Raw genomic sequence first — 11,075 nt, 5'->3', positions numbered from 1 at the left:
ATACACACACACACTGGAAAAAAGCACATAAATTAATACTAAAATTACTTCCACACACCTTTCCACCAATAGAATCCTCTCTAACACACAGCCATCTGTCCCATCATTAGAGGCCTAAATTGCTCTTATCATTATGAAAGAATTGCCATGCTTGATTTTACAATCATCTTTAATTTGTCATATGATACTGAACTCTGTGGCCATCATCTTACATCATCTTCATGAATTATGCGCATCACTTGCACGTTATCAATGACAAAAGCATCAAATGAGTAACAAAATAGCTTATAGATACATTTCAAAGAACGGTTATAAGAATTAAGACAAAAACATAAAAACACTATGTTCTTCAGGTGACGAGACTGACTGGGCACTTTTCTAGAATTTGAGTGCATTAGTCTTTAAAAGAGAAACATCAGGGCGTCAGTGGCTACTGCAATACTACATAAAGTGCTAAATCTACAGCTAATAAACAAAAAGATGCGGTTTAATGCATTCATCTGCAACCAGGTTTAAATGGTATGCAATTCACCTTACAATTAACCTCTTGTAAAGTAGCAATGTAGTTATTCTCAATTACCTTGTGAAGAAAACAGGATTTTAGAGTTGATCATTTTATTTTAACCCATTTAGAGTGTAAATATAGACTAAATATGATGATGCGATTCTTCATTCCTCCCCACGGCCTAATATGTTGTGTCTATCAGTCACGTAACTTGTGTGATAGTATGGTAAAACTTTTACAGAGCACTGATTATAGTAATTTGATTTTCTTAAAGCCAACAAATACGTGAAATGAGGAGCACACATTTACTCCATAAAATAGCTGTTTTGTTATACTTGTCTAAATACTATGTAGTTACATCATTTTAATCCGGTATCCTGCGTTCATACAGCAAGAAAAACGATATCTAACACCAACAAATAGTTTGCAAATACATAGTGTGAATGATGTACATGTTTACACCCCCCTCTGCTCTTAGTTACAGAGGCGCTTCCTACATTAGATTAGGTTTTGTTAGTGGACAAAGAGATTTTGCTCTCGCTACCTAGCCAAGGACATCCAAAGCTTAAAAAATCCAATGGAAGACAATTTAAAAAATGTTGTCCTTTCAAAAAAAAAAAAAGGTTTCCCTCTCGTCACGCCACAGAATGTGTTTTCTGCGGTCACAGTTTTTCAGTCATCTCTCGGTGTGTTCAAAGAAAGGTCTCTCATGTTTGAACAAAGAGAGTATTTAGAGTTTCTTTTGGTCTCTCCTCCATATGTCTGTGTCACGGTCATCTCCAAAAAGTCTGCGTTGCGAATGCCACTCGAGTCCTTTGACATCCTCAAGAAAGAAACAATCTGGTAAAGTGAAGTAGTGTCTATGCTCAGATCTTCTCGTCAGTCATTTCCAGAAACTGAGCGTAAACATCCCTTGAACACTCCCCTTTTTGGTTGAACAGAAACTTGTAGTAGCTGCCATCAGAACAAATAGCTGGAGGAGGGTTGGAGGAAAAGTTAGTCACTAAACTCCATATGTCTGTGTCACGGTCATCTCCAAAAAGTCTGCGTTGCGAATGCCACTCGAGTCCTTTGACATCCTCAAGAAAGAAACAATCTGGTAAAGTGAAGTAGTGTCTATGCTCAGATCTTCTCGTCAGTCATTTCCAGAAACTGAGCGTAAACATCCCTTGAACACTCCCCTTTTTGGTTAAACAGAAACTTGTAGTAGCTGCCATCAGAACAAATAGCTGGAGGAGGGTTGGAGGAAAAGTTAGTCACTAAAAAGCTGAGAATGAACAGTTCTGCGAGTCATATCAGTAAATGACTGATTATTCACAGCACATGCATGTTACAGGCCTATGAATACAGTATTTTTTTAAATATGAGCTCATGTTTAAAGTGTGCATTTAATACGCTTCACTCTACCTAGAACAGCATTGGGTTCTGTTCCAAAGGCACAGACGCAGGGCGAACCGGATGGGACCTGGAACTTGGAGAAACTCCATTTGGAGCTGAAATACTTGGGGAGAAAACTGGCCGATGCCAAGCTGTGGCAAAAGAGGGTTTGAGGACTGTAAACAACGTTTGCAATAAAATACGCAGCATGAATGCCAGATAATAAAAAGTTGACGATTTCCACTAAAACCTTTAGTGTGCTCTAACACAAACCTGGACTGCTTGTTCCTTTTGGGATCCTCTGCAGCAAATATGTGGACTGTGCCATGGTCACTCGATACGCAGATAAGAGAGGCATCTTGGTTGAAATTGATGCTGAAATAGAAATACACTGTTATAAATACACACATATTCCCCTTTACAGTATTACAATAGGATAGCACGCATGCTGTGGATTACCAGTATATATTGGCAGTTTGCGATCCTCTTCTCAGCTCCTGAATAAGATGACCTGCTGAGGTGTCGAATATTCTGATCAGGGTCCCCTAGAGAGAAGACATTTTCTCCATTAGCCAATCGCTGACATGCAGTGCTGGAACAATCCATGTGAATCTAGTGACATGATCAAATCATATCGATTTGCTCTGCATGTCACACACATAAAACAAATGAAGACCGAAATGATGCCAAAATCAACAGTGGCACTGAACTGACTTTTTCAGATGCTGTGGCTATCCGTGTGCCCTGAAGGTTGAGAGCGATGCAGCACAGAGCTCCTTCATGTGCAGGAATATCCACAGGCGGTTTCTCTGTATTGGCCAGATCTACGATCTGAACGTGTCCGGAGTGAGTGGCTGGAAACGCTAGCAATGAATTGTTGCTGTTTGGGCACAAGACACACAAACCTGCAAAGACAATCAGAGTTTTATATGTGTCCTGTAAAGATGAACAGGTATTAATGCTTGTGGTTTAGTATAAGACCACGGATGAATTGCTAGAACACAACTTACCTTTAGGGTTATAGCATGTTTCAAAGACATGCAGCTGATGAGGATTATGAGTAAATGTGAACACTTTAATCATGGAGTCCAGGACCACCACAATTCTGAAACACAAAACAAACCAGACGTTTATAAGGAACTTAAATCTAATCTTTATTGTTTTCCTAATAAATCCACAAACTAAGGACCAGCGTTATCAGAAGGTTCCAACTCTGATGGAGGGCTGCTTTCGTACGGTCCGTGGTTTCTCATTTTAATGTGTTTTTGAAGCATTGCACAATCATAGACATGTCTGATGCAACGGCCGATCAGAGGTGTTTAAGTTAGTCAGACTCCACTTGTTAGTTTTCTTTTAGTGTGAGTGCTGCATGTACACCAATAGTCTCATTTTAACCAACAAAGAGTAGATATGATTTAAATAAGATTCATAATGCAGTGTGGTCATCTACATTGATTGTGAGAGTGCAGAACTCAGCATGAAGTGACTGATATCTTCAGTGATTATAAAGGCAGCTCGCTTTTTGTCAGTAATACATTCACAACTTGAATAAAAGTCATGAAACTGACAGTAAAATCCACCATAGTGATAACGTCTGCTTGAGTAGCTTTAATAAGCATCTACATTTAGATCCTAAAATAACTCTGTCCTATTAATTGTAAAGTGTTTTTGTTATTAATTTTATTACCAACTTGCCACTTTTTAAACACGATGTTTACTCATTTGACGTATTTTTACTTATTCTATTATATAAATATGTTCCAAGAGTTTTTGTTACTGCATTGAAATTGGTGCAGTACCATGAAATTTTACTAGTATATTACTGGTAGTCTACGGACTACAATATTTGTCAGTCAATGTCAAAGAGTCATTTCTGCATTTGTGATATTGTAACTTTGAATGTTCTCTTGCAACTTTAAAGACAAAATGATTCCAGCTTTTCAATATCAATGCATGAAAATAATTTCCCTATAATGATCCTCAATCAGTTGTCAGACATGTACAGAGTCAAAGAAATTTTATACCAAAGAATTTTAATGAAGAATACAACTACAAGAACATATGAGATCAATACCTGTCACGGCGAAGCTTAACAGCTTTGACCTCTGTGGAAAACTCAATCTCTATCACAGTCTTTTTCTTCAGGTCATCCCAAATCATCACTAACACAAAGGCAGGAAAGATTTACTTGCAGAAATAATTAATGCAAAATCCAGTAGAACACGCATTAAAAAAGGCGAATGATGGCTTTATGGCAACAACTGCCATCTGAAACAGAAATATACCTTTATTAGGAGGGTACTTTGGTTTTTTTCCGCCTCCCACAAGCGCAAGATAATTGCATCGAAAAAGCATCTCCACGTGACCAACTCCGCCTTCAAGAAACTCTGAGAGCAAAGAGAATTAATGAGAGTCAACAGCTACCACAATAAAGCAGGGATACTGTCGCTGACAAAGATCCCATAAACTGTGAATGGTGAATGAATAACTGTTGTTAAATGTTTATCCTTATGTTTCGAAAAGAGATGGTGACAATGACAGTCGTGGACTAGGTGTATGTGTCGTCTGTCTGTAACAGCTCTGGAAAAATTATTTCTGAGTTATCATGCATTTATACTAAACTTCTGCGTGACAAAAGACAAACAGATGTCTTCATCTGTTGTGTGCATTTGCATTAATAAGGCAAGTTTTAAAAATCACAAGCAAAATTTTGCTTATTGCTATTGTTTTAATATTCGTTAACCCCTGCTATAAATGTCTTATCCAAACATCTGTCAGTGTGTGTTTACTGAATATCTGCAGCATTTAACATGTCAAACATTCTCACCTTGTTTTTCCTTTTCTTTGAGAGGATCTGTGTTATACACCCTGAATCCATTTTCCATTCCACACGCAAAACATCCTGATGGGGGGAAAAAAAGACATTTTAAGGGAAATACTGGGATTTCCTGCAACTCTACAGTTTCACCTTTAAGAGGACCATTCTAGAGATGGACTAAACAGACACATGAAGGTGTCAGAATCAGAACCACAATCCTGTATGTCTACATGTGCTTATGACAACAATTTACGAGCATCTGCTTGGAAAGCAACTAGTGATTTGCTCCCAAGGATGTACAGCAAATGTATTCAGGCACATATACAGCTCTGGAAAAAAATAAGAGACCACCAGACATTTCTTTCTTAAATCAGCATCTATACATATGGCAGACATTCCATTCCAGTGTCTGTTGAATCCCAACACAGGTACACCTAATTCTGCTTAATGAAGTACTGGTCAGGGGATCACCTAAACCAAATCTTATTAAACGAGGAAAAATATTAAAAACACTACTGTGGCCATCACTATCATTTTGCAACAGGGCCAGTTGGATGGCAAAAACAGTGCTAGTAGTGCCTCAAAAGTAACTGGAATCAAATAGTAACCATCGACAATGCCAGGCTTCAGGTTGCTTCTATTTTTAAAATGTCAAAAACATGACCAGAATGACCTCCAACTCATTTGAATGTCACTCAACAACCGCAGGATGACATCAAGTAGCCTACAAAAGGAATGGCAAACGGCAGCTGGGGTGAAGTTCACAGTGAAGATGGTTTAAAACACGTCTCCTGGGGCAGGGCTGAATTCGTGCAAAGCTAGATAAAAAGCCCTTCATCAATGAGAAGCAAAGAAGAGCAAGTCCAAGGTTTGCAAAAGACCATAAGGACTGGATCGTAGACTAGAGGACTGGAGTAAGGTCATCTTCTCTGATGAGTCCAATTTTCAGCTTTGCCCAACACCTGGTCGTCTAATGGTTAGACAGAGACCTGGAGGCGTCTACAAGCCATCCACTGTGAAATTTGTTGGAGGATCGGAGATGATCTGGGGGTGCTTCAGCAAGGCTGGAATCAGGCACATTCATTTTTGTGAAGGGCACATGAGTGCAAGGATGTCCTGGAAGAAAACTTGCTTCCTTCTGCTCTGACAATGTTCCCCAACTCAGAGGACAATGCTCCAGGACACACAACCAGGTCAATCGAGGTGTGGATGGTGGACCATTCTCCAGACCTGAACCCCATTGAAAAACTCTGGAATGTGAACAAGAGGAAGATGGATGGTCAAGCCACCATACAGCTGAGCTGCTTGAATTATTGTGCCAGGAGTGGCATAAAGTCAACCAACAGTAATGTGACAGACTGGTGGAGAGCAACTTGTTTTCTTTGCTTTGTGAGGTGTGAAAACACTATCTTTTTTGTTATTTTGACCAGTTGTCATTTCCTGCAAATAATAAATGCTCCAAATGAAATGACAATATGTTTATTTGTAATTTGGGAGAAATTTTGGCAGTGCTTAACAGAATAAAACAACAACAAAATGTTCATTTTACTCAAATGCATACCTATAAATAGTAAAACCAGAGAAACTGATAATTTTGCAGTGGTCTCTTAAAATTTCCAGAGCTGTATTGAGAGAGAGAGAGAGCTTCACAGGATACTGCATGTCAGTACTCTGTTGTGATGACAAAAGAGCAGCACTGTTATTCACTTATTGATGGGTCTTCATGACATCCGGCTATGACTCGGTGTAAATGACTCTGTGCCAGAGAGTAACCTGATTTAATACTTAGTTGAAACCCGTTACCTTCTTCATTTTCATGGGCTATGCGTCAGTAAATGCTGCTTTTAAAATACAGTTAGGCGAGCCCATATTATGGCATAGTTACTAAGTCAGCGCGTTATCACAAGGAATCGGATTTAAATAAACTTAAATTACATTGTAATACAGTGTTAATCAAGTTCATTGAAATCCAAATGCCCAGATTCATCCCCTGAAAGTCACACTATAGCAGTTGTAGAGCTAGCGCTAGCATTAGCCTGGCTAGCTTACATCAGCTGTCAATGTTTATTTGATAATATGTTGAAATGTGGTCCCTTTTAAGAACATTGCAGTTTATGTGCATATATACAGCTGTCGGTCAATTAAAATACAAACAATAAATTAAGGACACTCCTGTGACTTCATCTTTATGGCTAACCAGCTGTTCAAGTTCGTTAGCTTGCTAGGCAAAACAGTAATCTTGTTTATGAAGTGCGATATATCTTACAACTAGACGTTTGGACTTGCAACATCTAAATCCAAAAACGGATGCGTTTTTGATGATGTCTAAGATAAATAACAGTTCACTGGCCTCTGTGATTCTTAAAGGTAACGGTAAGAGTGATGTTAGCTTGCTTTAGCTAATAGTAAAAATCTTACCGTGATCCTGGTTAAATCCAGCATAAAGTAATCCATTACCGTGGGGATTTGATGGTAATAAATTCATAGTGCTTGGCGTTATTTGGCTAATCTAAATGAAAAGACTGTAAGCCTAACTAAAGGACGGCATTCCTCTAAGAAGGCTAGAGCTGGCAGGCTAATGCTAGGTACACGGGGTTTAATATCATGACTGTCTCTCCAGCCAGGAAATAAAGTTGGCAGAGCGCCTGTTGTTCCTCCTTTCTCCGGTTTAAGCGCAGGCTGCGACGTGCGACCGTGGATCGTACAGTAATCTCACTGCAGGAATCCCAGTGTTCACGCGTTATGTGGTCTGTTTATTTCTAGAAATCAGATATTGCAAAAACCTAGAACTTACTGCGGTCTACACATGACTAACATGGACTTAACTTATCGATGTTTTTAAGTACGCATTTTCTGTGCAGCAATAAAAACGTGGTTTTGCTAAAGGTTTATTCAAACAGGGGCGTAAAAGTAAAGAGCTGTATTGAGAGAGAGAGAGAGCTTCAGGATACTGCATGTCAGTACTCTGTTGTGATGACAAAAGAGCAGCACTGTTATTCACTTATTGATGGGTCTTCATGACATCCGGCTATGACTCGGTGTAAATGACTCTGTGCCAGAAACCTGATTTAGAGAGAGAGAGAGAGCTTCAGGATACTGCATGTCAGTACTCTGTTGTGATGACAAAAGAGCAGCACTGTTATTCACTTATTGATGGGTCTTCATGACATCCGGCTATGACTCGGTGTAAATGACTCTGTGCCAGAGAGTAACCTGATTTAATACTTAGTTGAAACCCGTTACCTTCTTCATTTTCATGGGCTATGCGTCAGTAAATGCTGCTTTTAAAATACAGTTAGGCGAGCCCATATTATGGCATAGTTACTAAGTCAGCGCGTTATCACAAGGAATCGGATTTAAATAAACTTAAATTACATTGTAATACAGTGTTAATCAAGTTCATTGAAATCCAAATGCCCAGATTCATCCCCTGAAAGTCACACTATAGCAGTTGTAGAGCTAGCGCTAGCATTAGCCTGGCTAGCTTACATCAGCTGTCAATGTTTATTTGATAATATGTTGAAATGTGGTCCCTTTTAAGAACATTGCAGTTTATGTGCATATATACAGCTGTCGGTCAATTAAAATACAAACAATAAATTAAGGACACTCCTGTGACTTCATCTTTATGGCTAACCAGCTGTTCAAGTTCGTTAGCTTGCTAGGCAAAACAGTAATCTTGTTTATGAAGTGCGATATATCTTACAACTAGACGTTTGGACTTGCAACATCTAAATCCAAAAACGGATGCGTTTTTGATGATGTCTAAGATAAATAACAGTTCACTGGCCTCTGTGATTCTTAAAGGTAACGGTAAGAGTGATGTTAGCTTGCTTTAGCTAATAGTAAAAATCTTACCGTGATCCTGGTTAAATCCAGCATAAAGTAATCCATTACCGTGGGGATTTGATGGTAATAAATTCATAGTGCTTGGCGTTATTTGGCTAATCTAAATGAAAAGACTGTAAGCCTAACTAAAGGACGGCATTCCTCTAAGAAGGCTAGAGCTGGCAGGCTAATGCTAGGTACACGGGGTTTAATATCATGACTGTCTCTCCAGCCAGGAAATAAAGTTGGCAGAGCGCCTGTTGTTCCTCCTTTCTCCGGTTTAAGCGCAGGCTGCGACGTGCGACCGTGGATCGTACAGTAATCTCACTGCAGGAATCCCAGTGTTCACGCGTTATGTGGTCTGTTTATTTCTAGAAATCAGATATTGCAAAAACCTAGAACTTACTGCGGTCTACACATGACTAACATGGACTTAACTTATCGATGTTTTTAAGTACGCATTTTCTGTGCAGCAATAAAAACGTGGTTTTGCTAAAGGTTTATTCAAACAGGGGCGTAAAAGGTATTGCAGGCGATATTAAAAATTCTACCTAAAATTGCACATTTGAAGCGTCTCACGTGAATTACTGGTTAAGAGTGAAACGTTTTCAGTGTTTTGTTGTCGCTGCCCCAGTGGCCTAATGGATAAGGCACTAGCCTCCTAAGCCAGGGATTGTGGGTTCGAGTCCCATCTGGGGTGACTGCTTTTCTCTTTTTGCTTTTGAATTAAATTATAATTGACCGTTCGCAAAGAGCTTGATTGACAGGCGATCTGACCAATCAGAACGCGGATATTATGTGCCGCCGCTGCTATCCGACATCTTGAGATGATCCTCACTGCAGAACACAAGATCCAGGGGGCGTGGTTGGATCCAGATTGAGGCAGTAATTAAAGCAAAAGGAGCCTTATGGTGCGTTCAAGTCATGTCGGATAGATCGTATTTACGAGTTGAACGCACATGAACGCCACCACAAAGTCGTTATTACGAGTGGGAAACTCGAAATTTTCTTTAAGCCCTGAGTTTCCGAGTTGGGGGCGTGTCAGTGAGAAAACGTGTCGGATGCAATGGATGCATCCAAAGACTAGATATGCAGCATCTGTATTGATGGTAAATTTGTTGAAATTAATCAAATGAATGTAATGTAAATATACAAAATATTATATTATTGTATAATTACCAAAGAACGTATAATGATTCAGTTTACATCACCCTCATAAATTGAATAAAAACAGAAAAAAGCAAAAACACAATGACGCACATTCTTTATTCATCATTTTGTAGATGTAAAGTTTAAAAAATCGTTGAATTTTATGGGAAAAAAGTAAAATCGCCATATTGCTCCGAGCAAAGTGACTTGAACGCACCTGACGTCGTTATTACGACTTGTCAACTCGTAAGTACGAACGTCCCAGGAGGACTTGAACGCAGCATACGTTAAAAAGCTGCATGTATTTCGGATCAACTGATCGAAATGAGCGTGTGAAGGAGACACTGCTGATTTTATATAAGATATTTTCAGAAGTGTATACAGGTGGTTCCATGGTGTAATGGTTAGCACTCTGGACTCTGAATCCAGCGATCCGAGTTCAAATCTCGGTGGAACCTTCCCTTATTGTTTACTCGTGTTGCATAAAGAAAATAATTTACAATGCAATAACTTCATTGTGTCTTAATAAGCACTTTACACACACTTTTTAATGTTCATATTAAGTAAGCGCGCATCTGACCCGGATGTTTTCGTTTCACGCGCATGTTCTTCATTTTCAACATGGCGGTGACCGTGGTTACAAGTTTATGTTTCTTACAGCTGCATAAACTGTCATGCTCGAGGAATATATGCCGTAATTTAGTAACTGTAGGCCTATTCGGTAGTAACAAAACGCGACCGAACCGCTTAACAGGCAATAGTTATTCCCACATTAAACAGGCATCGCATTTTACACAGGTGATCGATCATGTTTTGATTTTCTCCATAATATAAAAACATAATATGTGTATGTTCCATGATTCTCCTTGACGTGCAACATAGCACTGCCTAAACATAATGTAATTTTTTTTTATCTCAGGACGATCGGCTCTCGCGCATCCCGGTCGGTAAGAAGTTCAGGATTCATATTCAGCATATCTGTAATAAACCGACTCCAATCCTCAGCTCATGAAACTTTCGTCTCTTCTAGATAAACTGAAGATAACATACAGTCGTAGCAGCGGACCCGGCGGTCAACATGTCAATAAGGGTAAACTGCTTTATAGACTAGATATTGCTGGAGGTTTTCTGCATCAGCTGCTATATGGCAAGCCGTGTTCACATTTAATCTTTAAGCCGTACTAGTATCTATTTTCATGCTACTAGTACTTATTTTTTTAGATACTAGTATCTTAAGTAGGGTTGGGTACCGTTCACATTTTAACCGGTACTTTTTTCGGTACTTTACTCTCTGTGTAATTACAAAAACATTTATTTCAGTTAAAAAATAAGTCCAAAAGTCTCAATTTCAACATTTTGAACAATAGGGCCCTACAACAATAGCCCCCCCCCCCTTCA

At 39.2% G+C, this 11,075-nt stretch overlaps 2 protein-coding genes and 2 non-coding genes across 6 annotated transcripts in view; 3 read left to right on the top strand and 1 right to left on the bottom strand.

The window, feature by feature from the left end:
* Nucleotides 1-463: 463 nt before the first annotated feature.
* wdr45b (WD repeat domain 45B) lies at nt 464-8,951 on the bottom strand. Of its 3 annotated transcripts, none has more exons than XM_016527098.1 (10): nt 8,559-8,951; nt 4,710-4,784; nt 4,168-4,269; nt 3,957-4,044; nt 2,893-2,987; nt 2,597-2,787; nt 2,342-2,427; nt 2,156-2,257; nt 1,913-2,034; nt 464-1,478 (listed from the first exon to the last, which is right to left on the bottom strand). In XM_016527098.1, the coding sequence occupies exons 1-10, from the start codon at nt 8,623-8,625 to the stop codon at nt 1,372-1,374; spliced, it is 1,035 nt and encodes a 344-aa protein (XP_016382584.1). In that variant the 5' UTR covers nt 8,626-8,951; the 3' UTR covers nt 464-1,371. The 3 variants fall into 3 exon arrangements, with proteins under 3 accessions (XP_016382584.1, XP_016382577.1, XP_016382568.1); XM_016527091.1 differs by lacking the exon at nt 8,559-8,951 and adding an exon at nt 7,119-7,517; XM_016527082.1 differs by lacking the exons at nt 464-1,478; nt 8,559-8,951 and adding exons at nt 1,522-1,734; nt 7,119-7,518.
* A 204-nt stretch (nt 8,952-9,155) lies between these two features.
* trnar-ccu (transfer RNA arginine (anticodon CCU)) lies at nt 9,156-9,228 on the top strand. The gene has a single exon. It is a non-coding gene; the product is annotated as a tRNA-Arg (tRNA).
* Nucleotides 9,229-10,063: 835 nt separating this feature from the next.
* trnaq-cug (transfer RNA glutamine (anticodon CUG)) lies at nt 10,064-10,135 on the top strand. Its single transcript has one exon. It is a non-coding gene; the product is annotated as a tRNA-Gln (tRNA).
* A 127-nt stretch (nt 10,136-10,262) lies between these two features.
* mrpl58 (mitochondrial ribosomal protein L58) overlaps nt 10,263-11,075 on the top strand; it is a 3,815-nt gene continuing 3,002 nt past the window's right edge. Inside the window, exons 1-3 of the mRNA XM_016528085.1 lie at nt 10,263-10,475; nt 10,597-10,624; nt 10,708-10,767. Coding sequence (XP_016383571.1) covers nt 10,281-10,475; nt 10,597-10,624; nt 10,708-10,767 — 283 coding nt within the window. The 5' untranslated portion in view covers nt 10,263-10,280. The remainder of the gene's footprint in view (nt 10,476-10,596; nt 10,625-10,707; nt 10,768-11,075) is intronic.

The sequence above is a fragment of the Sinocyclocheilus rhinocerous genome, unplaced genomic scaffold, assembly GCF_001515625.1.
Source record: "Sinocyclocheilus rhinocerous isolate Xijiao unplaced genomic scaffold, SAMN03320098_v1.1 scaffold792, whole genome shotgun sequence".
Classification (NCBI taxonomy): Eukaryota; Metazoa; Chordata; class Actinopteri; order Cypriniformes; family Cyprinidae; genus Sinocyclocheilus; species Sinocyclocheilus rhinocerous.
Note: the sequence above shows the minus strand (reverse complement) of the source record. Positions and strands in the feature narration are given on the sequence as shown.